The sequence below is a fragment of the Microcaecilia unicolor genome, chromosome 10, assembly GCF_901765095.1.
Source record: "Microcaecilia unicolor chromosome 10, aMicUni1.1, whole genome shotgun sequence".
Taxonomy (NCBI): Eukaryota; Metazoa; Chordata; class Amphibia; order Gymnophiona; family Siphonopidae; genus Microcaecilia; species Microcaecilia unicolor.
Window position 1 is genome coordinate 187,305,627 of NC_044040.1, and position 21,081 is coordinate 187,326,707.

The 21,081-nt window shown below is 40.1% G+C and overlaps 1 protein-coding gene across 1 annotated transcript in view; it reads left to right on the forward strand.

The window, feature by feature from the left end:
- RSRC1 (arginine and serine rich coiled-coil 1) overlaps positions 1-21,081 on the forward strand; it is a 331,221-nt gene that overhangs the window by 163,186 nt on the left and 146,954 nt on the right. The window contains exon 6 of the mRNA XM_030216713.1: positions 12,615-12,666. Within this exon, the coding sequence (XP_030072573.1) occupies positions 12,615-12,666 (52 nt within the window). The remainder of the gene's footprint in view (positions 1-12,614; positions 12,667-21,081) is intronic.

Sequence of the window (21,081 nt, forward strand, 5' to 3'; positions counted from 1 at the left end):
GTTTGGCAGTATTGTAGAAATAAGCAGTGGATTTTCCCCAAGTCCATTTTAATAATGGTCTATGGACTTTTCCTTTAGGAAGCCATCCAAAACTTTTTAAACCCTGCTAAGCTAAATGCTTTTATTACATTCTCTGGCAACAAATTCCAAAATTTAATTACACGTTGAGTGAAGAAATATTTTCTCCGATTCTTTTTAAATTTACTACTTTGTACCTTCATTGCGTGCCCCCTAGGCCTAGTATTTTTTGAAAGAATAAACAAGTGATTCACATCCACCTGTTCCACTCCACTCAGTATTTTATAGACCTCTATCATATCTCCCCCTCAGCTGTCTTTTCTCCAAGCTGAAGAGCCCTAGCCACTTTAGCCTATCCTCATAGGGAAGTTGTCCCATCCTCTTTATCATTTTTGTTGCCCTTCTGTGTACCTTTTCTAATTCAACTATATCTTTTTTGATATGCGGTGACCAGAACTGAACACAATATTTGAGGTGCGGTTGCACCATGGAGCGATGCAAAGGCACTATAACATCTTTATTTTTGTTTTCCGTTCCTTTCCTAGTAATACCTAACATTCTATTTGCTTTCTTAGCTGCCATCGCACACTGAGCCTAGATGATGCCTAGATCCCTTTCCTGGTCGATGACTCCTAACGTGGAACCTTGCACTTTGTGGCTATAATTCGGGTTCCTCTTTCCCACATGCATCACTTTGCACTTGCTCGCATTAAATGTCATCTGCCATTTAGGTGTCCAGTCTCCCAGTCTCATAATTTTTCATAATCCTTTTGAGATTTAATAACTTTGTGTCATCAGAAAACTTACAGAAAAATTACAGAAGGACCTTACGAGACTAGGAGACTGGGCAGCTAGATGGCAGATGACGTTTAATATGAGCAAGTGCAAGGTGATGCATGTGGGAAAAAAAAACCCGAATTATAGCTATGTCATGCAAGGTTCCACGTTAGGAGTTACGGACCAAGCAAGGGATCTGGGTGTCGTCGTCAATAATACACTGAAACCTTCTGCTCAGTGTGCTGCTGCGGCTCGGAAGGCGAATAGAATGTTGGGTATTATTAGGAAAGATATGGAAAATAGGTGTGTGAATGTTATAATGTTATATCGCTCCATGGTGCGATCGCACCTTGAGTATTGTGTTCAAATCTGGTCGCCGCATCTCAAGAAAGATATAATGGAACTGGAAAAGGTTCAGCGAAGGGCGACTAAAATGATAGCGGGGATGGGACAACTTCCCTATGAAGAAAGACTAAGGAGGCTAGGGCTTTTCAGCTTGGAGAACAGATGGCTGAGGGGAGACATGATAGAGGTATATAAAATAATGAGTGGAGTGGAACAAGTGGATGTGAAGCATCTGTACACGCTTTCCAAAAATACTAGGACTAGGGGGCATGTGATGAAACTACAGTATAGTAAATTTAAAACCAATCAGAGAAAATTTTTCTTCACCCAACGCGTAATTAAACTCTGGAATTCGTTGCCGGAGAACGTGGTGAAGGCAGTTAGCTTGGCAGAGTTTAAAAAGGGGTTAGACGGTTTCCTAAAGGACAAGTCCATAAACCACTACTAAATGGACTTGGGAAAAATCCACAATTCCAGGAATAACATGTATAAAATGTTTGTACGTTTGGGAAGCTTGCCAGGTGCCCTTGGCCTGGATTGGCCGCTGTCGTGGACAGGATGCTGGGCTCGATGGACCCTTGGTCTTTTCCCAGTGTGGCATTACTTATGTAATTACCTCACTAGTTACTCCTATACCTAGATCATTCATAAATATGTTAAAAAAGAGCGGCCCCAGCACAGACCCCTGGGGAACCCCACTATCTTCCCTTCTCCATTCAGAATACTGGCCATTTAACCCTACTCTCTGTTTTCTATTTTTAACCAGTTTTTAATCCACAATAGGACACTACCTCCTACCCCATGACTCTCCAATTTCCTCTGGAGTCTTTCATGAGGTGCTTTGTCAAATGCCTTTTGAAAATCCAGGTACTCAATAGCGACCTGCTCACCTTTATCCAAATGTTTGTTCACCCCTTCAAAGAAATGTAATAGATTGGTGAGGCAAGATTTTCCTTCACTAAATCCATGTTGGCTTTGTCTCATTAATCCATGCTTTTGAATATGCTCTGTAATTTTGTTCTTTATAGTCTCTACCGTTTTGCCCTGCACTGATGTCGGGCTCGTCGGTCTATAATTTCCTGGATCTCCTCTGGAACCTTTTATAAAATCTGTGTTACATTGGCCACTCTTGCTTTTAAAGTTAAATTACATATTACTAACAATAGTTCCACAAGTTCAATTCTATCAGTTCTCTGGGATGAATACCATCTGGTCCAGGAGATTTGCTACTCTTTAATTTGTAATATTGCGCCATTACATCCTCCAGGTTTATAGAGATTTCATTCAGTTTCTCTGACTCGTCAGCTTTGAATACCATTTCTGACAACGATATCGCTCCCAAATCTTCCTAGGTGAAGACCGCAGCAAAGAATTCATTTAATTTCTCTGCTATGGCTTTGTCTTCCCTGAGTGCTCCTTTTACCCCTCGGTCATCTAGCAGTCCAACTGATTCTTTTGCTTGCTTCTTGCTTTTAATATACCTTAAAATTTTTAATACGTGTTTTTGCCTCCAATGCAATCTTTTTGTCAAAGCCCCTCTTTGCCTTCCTTATCTGTGCTTTGCATTTGACTTGCCATTCCTTATGCTGTTTCTTATTATTTTCAGTCAGTTCCTTCTTCCATTTTCTGAAGGATTTCTTTTATCTCTAATAGCTTTCTTCACCTCACTTTTTAATGATTCCAGCTGTCGTTTGGTCTTCCTTCCTCCTTTTTTAATACATGGAATTATATTTTGCCTGGGCTTTCAGGATGGTGTTTTTGAACAGTACCACACCTGATGTAAATTTTTGACCTTTGCAGCTGCTCCTCAAAGTTTTTTTTTTTTTGTTCACCGTTCTTCTCATTTTATCATATTCTCCTTTTTGAAACTTAAATGCTAACGTATTGGATTTCCTGTGTTTACTTACTCCAAAGCCGATATCAAATCTGATCATAATATGATAACTGTTATCAAGCAGCCCCAGCACCACCAGATCATGCACTTCACTAAGGACTAGGTCTAGAATATTTCCTTCTCTTGTTAGTTCCTATACCAGCTGCTCCATAAAGCAGTCCTTTATTTCATCAAGGAATTTTATCTCCCTTGCGTGGCCCAATGTTACATTTACCCAGTCAGTATTGGGGTAATTGAAATCACCCATTATTATTGTGTTGCCCAGTTTGTTAGCCTTCCTAATTTCTGATATTTCTACATCCGTCTGTTCATCCTTGTCAGGTGGACGGTAGTACACTCCTGACACTATCCTTTTCCCATTTACAAATGGAATTTTAATCCATACGGATTCCAAGATGTGTTTTGTTTCCTGCAGAATTTTGATTCAAGGCCCTCCTTAACATACAAAGCAACCCCTCCACCAATTCAATCCACCCTATCACTACGATATAATTTGTACCCTGGTATGACAGTGTCCCTAACTCTCCTATCTTATTTCTTAGGCTTCTGGCATTCACATATAGACATTACAAACTATATTTGTTGTTCCTATTTACATCTTACTCAGTAGTTGTCAGTGTTAATATACAATCTTTTGTCTGATTTTTATTTAAGGACACATGTAGGGGCATAATCGAAAGGGGTGCCCAAATTTTCCTGAGGACGGCCCGGCGAAGGGGCGGGGAAACCCATATTATCAAAACAAGATGGGCGTCCATCTTTTGTTTCGATAATACGGTCGGGGACGCCCAGATCTTGACATGATGGTCGTCCCTAGAGATGGTCGTCCTTAGACTTGGTTGTTTCTGATTTTCGGCGATAATGGAAACTAAGGACGCCCATCTCAGAAATGACCAAATGCAAGCCCTTTGGTCATGGGAGGAGCCAGCATTCGTAGTGCACTGGTTCTCCTCACATGCCAGGACACCAACTAGGCACCCTAGGGGACACTGCAGTGGACTTCAAAAAAGCTTCCATGTACATAGCTCCCTTACCTTGTGCACTGAGTCCCCCCAAACCCACTCCCCACAACTATGGTACAACACTACCATAGCCCTTACAGGTGAAGGGGGGCACCTACATGTGGGTACAGTGGGTTTGTGGTGGGTTTTGGAGGGCTCATATTTACCACCACAAGTGTAACAGGTAGGGGGGGGGGGCTGGGTCTGCCTGCCTGACGTGCACTGCACCCACTAAAACTGCTCCAGGGACATGCATACTGCTGTCATGGAGCTGGGTATGATATTTGAGGCTGGCATAGAGGTTGGCAAAAAATATTTAAAAATTTAAATTTTGTTCGCACCAGCACCCAAGCTAAGTAATTTCAAATATCTAACAGCTGTTTTTATCTTTAATGAGAGAGATTTTCTGTTATAATTTTTAACATTAATACTTGGCTGGTGGTAGGACGTGCAATGATGTGAGAATGGAGTGTAAATGCTTCTCAAAACTCTGAGACACTATAGCACCCCAAAAAAACTGAGCACATTTAATTTAATTTAGTTTTTTTGTTTGTTTTTTTGATTTTGTAATAAGGTTTCTGGTTAAGTTGTTGAAAAAATATTTAAAAACATTTTTTTGAGGGTGGGAGGGGGTTAGTGACCACTGGGGGAGTAAGGGGCGGTCATCCCCGATTCCCTCCGTTGGTCATCTGGTCAGTTTGGGCCCCTTTTTGAGGCTTGGTCATAAGAAAAAAGGACCAGGTAAAGTCGTCCAAGTGTTCGTCAGGGACGGCCTTTTTTTCCGATTATGGGTCGAGGACGCCCATGTGTTAGGCACGCCCAAGTCCCGCCTTTGCTACGCCTCCGACACGCCCCCGGGAACTTTGGTCGTCCCCGCGATGGAAAGCAGGTGGGGACGGCCAAAATCAGCTTTCCATTATACGATTTGGCGACCCTGTGAGAAGGACGCCCATCTTCCGATTTGTGTCAAAAGATGGGCGTCCTTCTCTTTCGAAAATAAGCCTGATGATCTGCTATGCATTCCTTCCTATACCATGCAAAATATAAAGATCACTTATGCCAGGGATGGTGTTAGTAGAGTGCAACTAGGACAACTGCCCTCTTGCCAGAGAAAACCCTAAGCCTGCTGGAAGCTGAAGAAGGCACGGCACTGTAGTGGGCTTTAGGGTCCCCTCCCAAATTTCTGCCCTGTGCCCTAGCCATGTCTAACACCATTCTGGCAGGGTACTCATTTTAAATCTGACATATTCTAATCACAAAATATGAAATCATTTTTTTCTTTCTTTTGTTGTCTGGTTATTTTATTTTTCAAATCATGTTGGTCCCAGGCTCTGATTTCTGTTTCCCTCTGTCTTCTCAACTTACTCGACACGGTCTCCTGCCCATTTGATATTTTTTCTTTCTCTGTGCTCATCATCCGTGTTCCATCTCTGTGCACCTATCTTTCCCCATGTTCAGATCTCTGTGTCCCCTATACTTCCTTGTCCAGCATCTTCTCTGAGTCCATCTCTCTGCATTCATTATCACCACTCTGTCCCTATCCCCTCCACCTGTGTCCAGCATCACTCCTCTGTGTCCCTATCCACCCCCACAAGTCCAGCATCTTCCTTCTGCATTCCTGTTCTCCCCCATGTCTAGCACCTTCCCTCTGTGTCCATATACCCCCTCCCATATCTGGCATTGCCTCTCTTTGTCCATGTACCATCTGCGTGCAGCATCTCCCCTTTGTGTTCCTGTCTCTCTGCTCGCCTCCATGCCCATCATCTCCCTCTGTTTCTGTATACCTCCCTGTGTCCAGCTTCTCGTATCTCTTCCTCCTCCACACCAGTATGTCTCCCTCCCTCAACTGTGTGTTCAGTATTTCACTCCCTCTTCCTTCATCCCCTTGGTTCAACATCTTTTTCCCTTCCCCTCCTTTCACCCCTGCAGGTCCAACACCTTTGTCCCTTCCCTCCAGCAGCCCCTCTGTCACAGGTCCAGTTCTTCTCTCTCTGCCCCCAGCCACCCCCTATGGGTCCAGCGCCTCTCTCCCTGCCTCCAGCCCCCTCCATTGGCCCAGTGTTTCTCTCCCGTTCCTCCAGTCCCCCCCCCCCCCCCATTGATCCCAGTGCCTCTCCCTCACTTCTCTCCAGCCAGCCCTCCTCCCCCCCCCCAACAGTCCAGCATATCTCTTCCTTCTTTCCAGCCCCTCCATGGTTCTAACGCCTTCCTCCCTTCCCTTCAGCCCCTCTCGCTGGTCCAGCATCCCCTCTGCCACATTTCCAGCATCCCTTCTCTCTCTATGGGTCCAGCAAAGCTTTTTACCGTTCCCATCAGGTGGTAAAAAGTTTTGCTTCTGTAGTAATTGGGCCAATTTTTTTTGTCTTTTATTGTGAATTTACTGTGGCTCCCCATCCACGTGTCATTCTTTGTTTCCTTTAGCCAGAAAAGGATCTTTTTATTCTTACTGTTGGAATTTTTCCCCACTCTTGGAGAACTCTACTAGCTCAGAAATATTCTTACGGCTTCTTGTATGTATTGCATATTTGATCCCCACAGATTTTCAATAATATGCAAATGAGGATATTGTGAAGGCCATTCCAAAACCATCACAGTTGATTTTAAGGTATATCTTGCTAAAATAGCCAACTTATTTTCAGCTGCAGTTTCTTCACTGATTAGCTTCTAGGATATTTTGATATTTAGTCAGCACTGTTGCTTGAGGCAAGTATAAGTTTTGGTATTTCAGTTTTTCGTTTCTGCACCAACTCATACCATTTTTTGCTCTTCTAGAGTGTATGACCCCTGAGGCAGATGGGTATTTCCCAATGAAACACGGCCCCATATCGGGTCTGCTGTAAGAGTGGTGCCGAATAAAGATTATATACTACCCATTCGACTGCGAGAGTCTCTCTTTGGTTCACCCCTATTCTTGGACTTGTTTGTATTATATGTAGGGGTTCCTTTACCTTTTGTTTTGTTTTTTTTGTTGTGATATTTCGTCAACTGTATCCACCTGCACAATATTTGCTGTGCCACTAGTGGCCACTGAACCCCCAAGCGTAGTTCACCCTCATTTATTATTATTAGTAGTAGTTATTATTATTGTTATTATTATTATTAGCATGTGTATGGCGCTACCAGACGCACGCAGCGCTGAACACCTGATACAAAGAGACAGTCCCTGCTCAAAAGAGCTTACAATCTAAATAATACAGACAGACAAGACAGTTACAGGTGAGGGAAGTAATGGGAGCTAAAAAGCAGCAGTGAAAAGGTGGGTTTTCAGCATAGATTTGAAAACAGGTAGAGATGGAGCTAGACTTATAGGTCCAGGAAGTCTATTCCATGCATAAGGTGCCGCAAGAGAAAAGGAGCGAAGCCTGGAGTTAGCAATGGAGGAGAAGGGGGACGACAAGAGAGATTTGTCCAGTGAGCGAGTTCACGGGGAGGAATGTAGGGAGAGATGAGAGTGGAGAGGTAATGGGGGACTTCAGAGTGGATGCATTTAAAGGTCAGTACGAGAAGTGTAAACTGAATGCGGAAGCGGACAGGGAGCCAGTGAAGTGACTTGAGGAGTGGGCTAGTGTGGGTATAACGATTCTGGCAGAAAATAAGTCGTGCCGCAGAATTTTGGACAGATTGGAGAGGAGAGAGATGGCTGAGCGGAAGACCAGTGAGAAGTAAATTGCAATAGTCCAAGCAAGAGGTGACAAGGGTGTGGATAAGGGTTCTGGCAGCGTATTCAGAAAGGAAGGGGCGAATTTTGCTAATATTGTAGATAAAGAAATGACAGGTTTTGGCGATCTGTTGAATATGCGCAGAGAAGGAGAGAGAGGAATCAAAGATGACTCCAAGGTTACGAGCCGAGGAGACAGGGAGGATGTGAGAGTCATTAACAGAGATAGAGAAAGGGGGAAGAGGGGAGGTGGGTTTAGGGGGAAATGCTTAACAGTTTGTGTGATGTCCTTTTCTCCAACTGCTTGACCCTTTTTTTCATAACTGTCCTGTATTATTGTAGCCAAGCTGTTCAATTTTTGTTTCATCAGTCCATAGCACTTTGTTTCAAAAAGCTTCAAATTATCAAGGTTTTTCTTTGCTATAGTTTAGATGATGACTTTTGTGATTAGGATGCAGAAAAGGTTATAAGTACATAAGTACTGCCATATTGGGTTAGAGCAAAGGTCCATCAAGTCAGTATCATATTTACAACAGTGGCCAATGCAAGGCACAAATACCTAGCAGAATAACAAAAAGTAGCAAGGCTCCATGCTGCTTATCTCCATGAATAAGTAGTGCTTTCCCTAAGCCTACTTTAATAGCAGCTTATAGACATTTTCTCCAGAAACTGCTCTAACCTTCTTACTGCTTTTAACATATCCTCTATCAACGAATTCCAGTGCTTAATTATGCGTTGAGTGGAAAATGTACTATTTAGTAACGTCATGGTTTGTCCCCTAACCCTATTAGTTTTTGAAAGAGTAAACAACTGATTCATGCTTATCCATGCTACTCCAGTCAGAATTTTATAGACCTGTATCACATCTCCCCTCAGCTGTCTCTTCTCCAAGCTGGATAGTGGATAGATCTACCTTCTTTAGCCTTTCCTCATAAAGGAATTATTCCATCCCTTTTATCATTTTGGTTGCTCTTCTCTGTACTTTTCTATTCCACAGGACTGCGCCCAGTACTCAAGATGCGTTGCACCATGGAGCAATACAGAGGCATTATGATATTTTGTTTTATTCTCTATTCATTTTCTAATTAATCCCTAACATTCTGTTTGCATTTTTGGCTTCTGCCTCACATTGAACAGAAGATTTCCACATATTATCCATGATGACACTTTGATCCTTTTCCTGGGTGGTAAATGCTAAAGACACCCATAGGAATATATAGGGGTGTCTACCATTTAGCATGCGCTAATTTTAGGCGTGCAATAAAAATGCTACCGCATCTTAGTAGACAGGGCCCTTAAATTGCAAAGGACTAAAATACAAGACAACCCATGCGTCCAACTTCTCTTACATAGGCACGCACCTGTGGAACGCATTGCCACAAGTGATGAAAACAACTTATGATCACCTAAAATTCAGAAAATTATTAAAGACTCACCTATTCGGAAAGGCATATCCGAATGACTCAACTTAAGTGACTCAACCCTGCAACACTTCACTATCAAAGATCGTATTGGACATTGACAAACTCTTTTACCTCAACCCAACTTGATTGAATCTTATCTTCCCTATCCCAATACAACATTTTGTACTAAACCCGTACCGGAATTGGTGAATGCCTTCACGGTATTATGTAAGCCACATTGAGCCTGCAAATATGTGGGAAAATGTGGGATACAAATGTGATAAATAAATGTCAAATCTATCATCGTATATCTAGAATTTGGGTTATTGTACATCTCTGTGCACATTAATTGTCCACATTAATTTTCATCTGCCATTTGGATGTCCAGTCTTCCAGTTTCACAAGATCCTCCTGCAGTTTCTCACAATTTGCTGAGGTTTCCTTCTGACAACTCTCCCGTGAAGGTCAGTGTTGTGCAAGAAATGTACTGTGGACAGCTATGCCAATGTCCAATAAACATTTCAACAGGTCTCTCACATTGATCTGTGGGCTCTGTTTTGCATACTTGACTATTTTTTGGGCAGTTCTAGCAAAGCTTTTCCTTGGTTTTCCAAATTTTGCCTTGACTTCTATTCAGGGCTTTTTATGAGGGGGTACTGGGTACCGGCACCTTTTCCATTCTCTGCTAAAATTGACCCATGGTCCCCAAGTTTTAATGAAAGAGCTCAGGCTCTATACATCATTTCTGCCTTGTCATAGATTCTGTGTCTGATTTCAGAGGGCCTGGCTATTGTGGGGTGGGTCCCTCAGTGATCACCCCACCCCTGAAGGGTGGCTCGGCCTTTGAGTACCAGCACCTTTGTCGCTAGAAAAAATGCACTGCTTCTATTTCTTAATAGTGTATTTGACTGTTGAAATTGCTAACTGAAAGCATTAATATATTTTTCATAGTCTTCCTGTGCTTTGTAAGGGTGAATTATCTTCATTTTAAAATGTGCAGACAGTTACTTACTGAAGCCCATGGTTTTTGAAAGTAGACAGAAAAATCACAACTTGAGAAATTAAGAAGGGTCTAAAGAGCCACAAAACATTTGAACCTTATTAACATCGTAAAGAAAAAGTAAGAATTGAGCAGTTGGAAGAGTGCCCAAACTTTTAATCTGACATTTTTCTTTATTGTCAGTCTATTAAAATCAGTAAATAGAGTATTTATGTATTAAAATTTGCAGAAATTTGTTGTGTTTAGTTATATAGTGCGTAAAGGTTGTTTCAGCTTATATTCACTTAGAAATTTATAGAATATGACCAGGGTGCCAAATGTTTTGCACATAACTGTATAAGCTGTGAAAATTAAAACAAAAACAGAAAAGTATGAAATTATTATGGAAACACAAGAAAACAAAACTTATAAGTGTTTTTGGTTTTTTTTTTTGCACACTGTCGGTACATGATGCATCAAATTTGACAAACTTTTCTATAGCATTGTCATAAAAGTGGTTCATAGATTGAAGGTCCACATTAAAATTTTATATTTTATTATTCATGTTTGGATATCTGAAAACTGGCATTTAGACACCCACTTTGCATGGGCATCCAAATCCTAATTGTATAAAGCCAGAATATAAATTTCTAAAACTGCAGTATGTCCTTGTGGCAAGGCGATATGGTCTGGGTTTAACTGTGAAGGGACCAAAATATGGATGTCCAACTCCAAATTCAGAAAGGAAAGAGATGTCTGTGTCAAAAAAATGGAAGTTTTTATTTAAACCTAACATTTTAAAGTTACAGAATGGTGCTCCGACTGAGCAGCTCTCTGCTAGAGAGAGTAAGGGAAGTAATAGTAGGTTTTTTTTCTTTCCTTGAAGAGTTTACAATTTGGAAAAAAAAAAAGAAATTTGCAAAGAGCTGCAGTGGGATTTGAATCAGGACCCTCTGGAGCTTTGCCCTGGTTCTCAGCCAGTTACTCGAACCATTAAGCTAGTCGTCTATGTGGCCATTTTATAACATGGATGTTCCTGTGCTGCTACAGCAGTGTCCATATCCCTTGTTTTGCCCTGTTCATAGTTTGGATATTTTAGTTTGTAAAATGTGTATTTATGCTGGACGTAGCTAGCACTTGGACATTCATTTCACATGTATTTTATGTTGGCAGATTTGGTATATTGAAATACTATTATTTATGATTAATATATTTTCTGGTAATACCTTTTGCTCACTCTGTTCTGACTTGAGAAAGGGAATATTAGCTCCTGAAAGCTAGTTAAGAAATATATTAAATTAGTCCAAAAAGGGGAACCACTTCATATGTGTTCTCGCTTTTTTTGTTAACCTTTATTTCTGTACATAAGTCATAAGACTTATATATGTGACTTTATTTAGCTCTATCTTCAGAGAGTAAGGAACATGGAGAGGTATTTTCACTTTGTGGAAGGAGCCATTTTTCAAAAAATCTAAATATGCCTTGGCTATCATGTAGTATCCCAAAGTTTTTCAAATAGATTCCTTTATTGCAGTGTTAATAGAAAGGCAGGGTAAAACATGCCATTGTCACGTTTACAAAGCTGGAAACTGGGTTTGTGAGCCCTTGGGCCACTGCCAAGGAGCGGCAGTGGCAGGCAAAACCACCCCACACCGGAGACTAGGCAGAACAGGACTGGAACTCCAGACTGGAGTTGCAGCAGAGGCAAACAAGCAGGACTAAAGCAGAGCAGGTACCCTTAAACTTCACCTGCACCTGGCCACTTTTCACCAAGAGTTGAGCTCCTGGCTTCAGGTGGCCAGCAGGACTTACTGGGCAAAGCAGGACTGGATACCCACTAGGCTGAACCAGGACTGAGGGTCAGAGGGGAAAGGAACAAACAGGGGCAGCAGGGCAAGGAAGGGAAAGCTACAGGGCAGAACTGAAAGCTGCAGAACAGCCACTAAACAGGGAACAAACACTGACTAACAAGACACAGAACTAAAAGCTGCAAGCAGCCACAAAGCCAGAACACAGACAAACAGACACTAAACACAGAAATACAAACAAGAAACCAGGCAAGGAAAACAAGCAAAACTAGACTAAACTAAACACAGACTAACTAGAAACAGGCAGGAATCAAGGCAAGAATACAGACTATCAACTGGACTAGGCAGAAGTGCACCAGCACCCCAACATACCAGGGCCTTAGGTGATGCAAAGGCAGAGAGTTCCAAATGGCTAATAAGCCCCAGCAGCAATTGAAGCTCAGCTGCAGCAATCACCAGGCAGCTACGGGAGCTGTGCAGGGTCAAACAAGACAGACAAGTCTGGCAGCCTGGAATATCCGGACTGGACTGGGCTAAAGTCTGGAACAGGTGATAGTCCATAGCGAGCACAGACGTAACAGCCATAGAGAATATAGATTGGGATGCCATTTTCTTGGATTATTTATGATTACACTGATGGATGCTGTTTTATTAAATTTTCTATTTTATATAATATAGGTTGTCTTTGTTGCTATAACGTATGGTAATTGGTTCTTTGTTTTTGTTTCTAGTCACCTGCTGAACAGGCCAAAGTTAGACTTCAAATGGTTCTTCAAGCAGCTGGTAAGTGATCTTAGATAAAGGTTTATTGTGCTGAAATTTTAGGTCTTTAAAGGCACAGCACTTCTAGGCCATTGTTGATACTACCTGCACTAAAGTATGTGGTTTGTGCCACTTTTATTGAAGCCTCTAGCAGGTACTATATATTGGTCCCTTCTTTTTGCACCAAGGGATACTGACAGCAACTTAAATTCCTTGTGGCACCATGCTTCATTTTTGAAACCTTTTTTTTGTTGCTTTCCCTGTATATTCATGTCCCTTTCAATACCAGGTGTCTATGACAGTGTTTTTTCTTTGGTGACCCCAGATAGAGGCAAGAGAAATTTTGCACTAAGATCTACTGAATCTCCTTATGTGCCTTTCTGACAGCAACTATAGCACTGAAGACACCTCTCATGGTTCCCAGTTCACAGCATATTTAATTTCTTGTTTTTTTTAATTATATTTTTGCTACACAATTGCCTTAATTTTTTACCAACCAAAATCAGTATTTACTCCAGTGTATTCTTATACAACAATGACGGCTATTCAAATTTCAAACCATTATGCAACCAAGCCACCCTATTGTCCTTTTTTGTCTTTCCTCCCATTCCCTCCCTTGCCAATATCAGACTACCTTCTCCACATCCTACCCTCTCCACCACTATCCCTACCCACCATACTTACTCAGTCATACCTGCATCTGCTTTCTCTTCCTCCCTGTACAGTATCGCACCCTTTCCTTCTAGTCTATTACAGTCCAAATATCCGTAATTGTGATTGTTGTACGTGTATGCCACTGTGAAAAGCATGCCATGCCTTCATGTATGCTATTTGAACCCTGCATATCCCCCACTTCACATCTACCATTCTTCCATCATTACATGTATTGTAGCCTTTTCACATTGACTAACCAGCACTGATCACTAAGGTTCACCTTCTCCCTAAGAAATAATTAAACTATCCAGGCACACAAAAGAAATGCATGAAAATTATTATTATTATTAACATTTGTATAGCGCTACCAGACGCACGCAGCGCTGAACACTTGACATAGAGAGACAGTCCCTGCTCTATATAGCTTAGAATCTAAAAATGACTTAACTTTTATAAACTAGCATCATTTAATATACAACTGTATGCAAATCCATGCAAATGTACCACATGATTGCTGCACAATAACTGTGGCACACAAGTTTGGAAAGCTGTGCTGCAAACTTTACCCTTAAGTTGCTACAGGAAACAGGTATGAGCAGAGCTCATTTAGTAAACAGAAAATAAACTAAGAGCTCTTTCACAAGTTACATGAATCCATGGAAATACTACCATTAAAGAAAACTGTTTACAAATGGATGGGCCTGTGGACAGATGGGCTAACTCTCAGGGGCCCTTTTACAGAGTGGCGGTAAACCCAACGCGGGCTTACCGCTCGCTCTTTCGGGACGGTTAACGAGTGAGACCTTACCACTAAGTCGATGGCTGATGGTAGGTCTCAGACCTAAAATGGACGCGCGCCAATTTTTATTTTGCTGCACGTCCATTTTCATCAAAATTGAAAAAAAAATGCCTTTTTTACAGGTGCACTGAAAAATGGATCTGTGTGTGCCCAAAACACATGCCTACACTAGCGCAGCCCATTTTTTGGCACACCTTAGGAGAAATACACTCCAAGAATTAATTAAGGCAGTTTTACAGGCTTAGAGGCCCTTTTACTATTGGCCAGCAGGTGGGGTTTCATTAGTTTAAAGCTCTTAGAGGAATGTCTGTTCTTTCTTAAGTCTTTAGTCTGGCACAGATAGGAAGTAAGATGCAGTATACTTTTGTAAACTTGTTCTGGGCTCTGATTGGCCCAGGAGCTCAATTCATCTAGAATGTACTAGATTTTTTCCCCAGTCTCAGTTTGTCTTTTGACTAATGATAACAGTACTAAGAATTTAACAACTGCGTTCTAAATATAAGCAAAACAAATTTATTCAATTATTCAACTTTAAATCAAGTGCATAATACTAGTAACCATACTAACATTCACTCACTCTCTCATACTACTCTCTATACCAGTACATAACAGTGCTTGCTGAAAAAGACATTAAACATGCATAATGACCTAAACTAATACACATGCAAAACTGCCTCTGAATAAACTCTGCATTTACTGCTTAATGCTTGAAAGTTCTAAACAACGCCTCAAGGCAGTCCTCTTTAATCCTCTTTACAAGTTCCTGCAGATCTATAAAGGTCATTGAAAAAACAGTCTGTTGTAAATGTCTCTCCAATCCATGAAAAGACTGTTGTAATTGTCTCTCCACCAGTTTGTGAGATCTCTTTGCTGAGGCCCTGTGAACAGTTATATTTAATAACCTGTGAGCAGCTATATGTCCTGAACTCACCAGGTACTATTTAGATAGTAAACAAATGTTTAGATAGTGTTCAAATTTATCCATATTTCAGTTATCTGTTATTGTTTTGCTGATTGCACCTTTTCTGTTCATTGTTCTAATTTTTCATGACAATAAACATTTTTAGTTTATTGCCTCTGCTTGTCTGGACTGACTTAGAATCCTGGTAGTTTGTGTGTTGGGTCTGTGAGTGCTTTCTAGGAACTGTGGGACCATGGAGTGTGGCCTCAGTAACCTAGAAATCACAAGGGAACATCTTGAGAGCGGGAGACCTGCCCAGAGGCGGTTGGGACCCAGTCGATGGGAGGATGGTGCTAGTGTAGAGCACAAGCGGTAGGTGGACCTGAGCTGTGCTGGGGATAGACCCTCAGTATCACAGAATGAATCAAAGTAACTGGATCTTTTCCATCTTAAATACAGAGATAGATTTTGTTATTCATAGTAACATAGCAAATGATGGCAGATAAAGATCGTCATTTACTATGTTACTATGTATAGGTGCAGAGAGAGATTTCCTTATACATAGATGCATACTATCTCTGCACCTATGACGACTTCAGCTACGTTTAAGATAGAAAGGATCCAGTTACTTTGATTCATTCTGTGGTACTGAGTAGGCTAAGTGCCTGTGATACTTTGTGCCAGGGCTTGAGCAAAGCTTTTCTGTGGCACAGACTACAGCTGCCAGAAAGTCTACCACAATGGATGTGCCCACAGTTTTTGCTGTAATTTGTTCTTTGTCCAACTAAGCACCTATGGTAAAAAAATGCCTCTCTGGTTAAGATTAACTTCCATTAATGTAAGTGGTTTCAAATTTTGTAGTTTTTTTTTCCAAATTTAACTGGATTCAGGTCCAAAGATGTAAACCAATCTACAGTTGCAATTATGCAAATATTTTAGTACTACAGAGGTTCATTGAATCCATATATACCACAAGTTGAGTATCATCTACAAAGCAGTAAAAGTTGATGGCTATAGAGCTGGATTAAAAAGGCCAGTGAGGCATGGTAGATGTTGAAAAAAATGAGGGCAAAGACCATCCCTGGTGGAATGCCACAAGATAACACTTTGGCTAAAGAAAAATTAATTTTCCAGCAGATGCCATGGGTATGATTTAGTAAAAATGAAGTGCTTCTCTGCAGGACTATACTAGAGAAGCCAGCCGCCATTTTAAATAACAGGTCATTGTTAGCTTAACGTGGAATTTCCTGCATGCTAAGTTCAGATTTAACATGTTTGTTTATTAAGGCATTTTCATTTTTGAGTTTTGCAGGTCGTGTGCTAATATTGCCCTTAGTGTGCAAAACCTTAACACAGGAGCACTTACCACTTCCTTTTTTGGAAGGAGTGTGGTGGGAGGAGGATTAGAGGGCTTGAACACAATTTTAAGTTATACGTTTCCCAGCCAATATTTAGCCAGGGCCTGCATAGCTAACCTAGAAGCTGCTAAAAGCTGTCCTAAGTTAACGCAGCTAGCTATGGATAAGTTGCTTATACCTGTTTAAATCTTATAATTCCAGAGAGAAGCTCTGTTTGGCATGGTGATATCTAACCATTCATAAATCTGTTAGCAGTTAGCGGTGATTTTCAATCTGCTAACTGGCTAAGTAACTGCATAAAGATACATTGTGACTTGCTATGCAGAAGATCGGAGTTTGATGACTGGGCTTCTGCTGTCTAGGCCAGTTGGGGATTCAGTGTTTGGGGCCTTGGGGCAAAGGAGTTCTTGACTTTGCACAATGGCATCACCTAGTGCTATTAGCTGACTCCCAAAGGTAGCTGTGGTTTGGGACTTCTGTCTGAAGAGTTTTGCTATGATATTTGGGCTGAGCTGGGAACAAATATAGGAGCAAAAACCTGCAGGTTCAAGGCTCAAGGTGCATTGCCCAAAAGAAGCTGTTTCTATCTGAGCCCAAAAGAGCAACAGGAAACTTCTGCTGTTCCTTCTCCTTAAAAAAGTAACTGTTGTCTATGCTAAAATATTGAGGTACTTATTTCTGATAAATAATTCAAGCTTTTCTTGCTTTCAAACAGTCCAAACTTCTTTATCATTCCTGTACTATTTGGATACAAATTGGATTAGATACAGAATTTGAGACAGGTGTAAATCTGCATTTTGCTGTTTAATTTTCATGGTTTTCAAAATCAGTTGTTTTTTTTTGCATGCAAGATTTCAGTTCTGAGATAAGTTCAGTCCCACCAAATATGTTAAATATGTGACATGATTTACAAAGGATTTCTTTTTTCTTAGGTTCTAAATAAGAGCAACCGTTGATGAAATGAGTCTTGGAGATTACTATGATAAATAATGTTCAATTACTACTTCATTTCTCAAAGAGCAATGCACTTTGTAATAATATAAGTAATAATTCAGATACTGGTCCCTAGACGTGGTTAATAAGTGGACATTACAGTTGTGATTGGATAAATGTTTTTTCAGTAATTAGTATTTTTAAAAATTTAACGAAATTATTATGATAAATTACTCGTAAATATTGTAGAACTAAATTAAATAACTTTGCACTATTATAGATATTTTTTAAAAGATGATATACTCGTTAACAGTTTTAATTATTTTATTATTGAATAGGCTACTTTCTTTGGGATATTTTCTGTATTTGTAACCTGTTAAGCAATCCAGTTAGATAACAAACTATAGTTTTAACAAACTGGTGCTCTTGAAATACATCAGAATATCTGTAAAGATATAGAATAATGACAATATATGTCCATAAGTAAACAACAGAATTTCAAGCTAAGTGTTCTCAAATCTATTTTTTAATTCTAAAACATGTATAAACTTCAGGAATGACGGTTAGCACTAGTGGCAACATTATATTTGCTACTTGATTTGCTTTTTTTTCCCCTCTTGATATTTATGTAGAAGAAAGCTTTTTCAGCTTAGTATAGCAATATTACAGCAACTTGCCATGTTTGAGCAGATGTTAAGCAAGCAATAGCTGAATGTTAATTCTGAGAACATGGTATATTTAAGCCTATCAGAAGTAAGTTGCATGTGGGCTTACAGACTTAATTTTGAATGGTTTGTCTCTTGGGAGAATTTTAAAGCTAAACCTCTTTCTTTTTGTCACTTTATATGGACTCTCTCAAGTCAGCAGAAAGCAGATCATCCTTAGGCTAAAGCTCTTCAGCTTTTGTTATTGGGCTCTGTAGACCTGTAATTAGGCCTCCTGGCAGGCCTTGCAGGCCAGTTAATGGTCATATGGAGTTTCTATGAAGCAGACTGGCTTTGTATAAATTCTTCCTACGAATACATTTATGGGTCACTTCCTACCAGGACCATGCTTTATCCCTATGCCCCACAGGCTGACAAGAAGCAGGTTCCCTTGACCAGGGACAGCTCAGTTTGCTGCTCAGAATCTACTCATCTAATCCCTAGTGTAAATAGAGGATTTACCAGAGCTTCTGTCACTTACAGTCTCTAAACCACATGGGTGTCTGTGATTCATTTTCCAGACTTCATTACTGAACGAGAACATAGAAGGTTTAACTCTCACTTGTATATTAAATACTTTATTTTTAGCGTTCATACTATAAATTGTTAAAAAATAGAGTATACCACCATAATTGCTAATACACCATTTAATACTGGTGATAATGCAGATGAATAGAAATATAATCAATATACTCTTGTTTCAGTAAATGCTTTGACTCCTTGATTCTTAATGTGACTTATTTCATTACCAACACCTTGCAATCAGAAAGATGATTTCTCTTTTGGATAACATTTAAGGGAAAAGTATTAAAGATACATTAATGTGTTCGCTTCTGTAGATAAAAAAAAACTACTTAAAGCATTGCAGTATATCTATATATAATCTGTATATTTAGGAGTACATGTCTTGTTTTGATTTTGTTTTTCAATAAATGCTTAAGTCATTAGCACTTATCCAGCTCAATAGGTAAATCATCGCTGGCCTAGATGCTTTAGTTTCAGACTGGCTCATGACAGATGTGGTTGCACAGACCACATACGTAGACTGTATGATTTTAGTCTTGTGGAACTAATAGGATCACTTGTTATTTTTTAGTCTCTTGCATTTTTTTTCACCAGGGCTGTTTAGTTAAATAGGCTAGCTTTCATTTTCTTTTTTTTACAGATATGCAAAATTACAAAGTAAGGCAGGTGACAGCAAATATGAAAAAATTAAATAACTTCTAGAATTTTGTTCATTATTTGATAAGACCTGAAGTTTAATTAAAAACATGAAGAAATGATCTCGATATCCCCAAGGAGGTGTCTTAACAGTGTACATCTTGGGCATTTTTCCCTTTTGATTGTCTTTCCATATTTCTTTTTGCAACCATTTAAAAATGTTGGAGTACAAGATTTTGATATAGGTGTGTTATTGAACACTTTTTTTTTTTTGCACTGAATAATGGGGAAGTAAGGAACAAGCAATATCCTAGGAATTATATGATTGGGTGAATGGTTAATGTTCATACTGCCTCTAAAATAGGGCTTTTTTTCTTCTTGCAGGTCCCACGCTAATTTTTCTATTAGCGTGGGACTTGCAAAAATACTAATGTAGGAGCACTTTCCACCTTCTGTTTAGGAGGTACTAAGTGCTCCCGTGTGAAGTCTGCATTATAATAATAGCTAGTAAAAAAGGCCCGTTTCTGAGACCAGTGAAACGGGCGCTAGCAAGGTTTTCAGCGGAGTGTGTATGTTTGAGAGAGTGTGTGTGAGAGTGACTGTGTGAGAGAGAGACGGAGTGAATGTGCGAGTGTGGGTGTGTGTGACATAGTTTGAGGCTGTCTGTGTGAGAGTGTGTGTGTGTGTGAGAGAGAATGAGAGTGTGCGGCAGGCCCCCCCCCCCCCTCCGTCAAGGTGTTTTGAAAAAGAAGCAGGAGATCCCAAGGGGTCACGTTGTGACGCGAGGGCGGGGCAGACACTCATGGAGAAAAAGCGATCTACACCATGACACATTTAGAATGTTGGGAAACTTGAGGCTTTATTAGAATGTTGGAGGTGCGTTTTATATAGAGAGATAAAAAGAAGAAAGGTTACCTTTGAAAGCTAATGTATTGTTTGTCTCTTAAAAAAAGGTATCATCTTATTTTCTTTTCTCTGTTTATGTTTTATTTCTATTTATTACCTGTAAAAGTGGGCTAACACAGATACCACATCACTTTACTACTGTTTGTGGAATTCCCTTGAAAAATTCTTGGGAATAATCCCACTGCTTAGAGGAATTAGCTCTTCAGACAACTCCCATTTGATCCTTGTCCTCCTCCACCTAAAGCCACTTCACCATATAAAAACATACATACCCTAAATTCCTTCAGAAGATGTCTAAGGACATAGGAGGTAGAACCAAATCAGAAAATAGCTACTAAAAAAAACTTAGTGGCTGTACCTATATACAAACCGTTTCTAGACTTTACAGACCAAGACCTGACATACTCCAACATCAATCCAGTTTAATAGGATTTGAAAAAAATATACAAACACAACTCCTGGAAGTAAAGTGGAATGCTTTCCAATACGTTCTACCTATGATGCTTTTCAGACTTCCTCAAGAGTGCCAGCAACCAATATAGCAGCTCGATAGGTTTACCTGTTTAAGGTCATAAGGCCTGAGGGAAGACATCCACAAGAACTTTATAGATGTTCCAGATACAGGGGATAGCTTATTTGTTGAAAAAGCAAAAGAAAGAGTACATTTCATAAAGGATTATTGTGCTATCCTACAGACAGACATCTATTTTTTTATATACATATTTAGTTTTCTCAATGTAAGAGACAATGGGGCTCTTTTACTAAAGATGACTAAGCCCTTAGCATGCAGCTAGCACACGAGAACAGACCACTGCATAAACACACTTAAATGTTGTACTGTATTTTTGTTTTTATACACTAAACCATGAGGTGGTAATTTTGTACAGATATTTTTGCGAGGGGGAATGGCATGAATGTGGATTGCATTAACCAGCTAGAGCGTTATGAGTAGCGTGCAATAAACTAAATAGGGAGTGCTAAGTGCTTCAGTTATGTTTTTGCAGATCTCATACACTAATT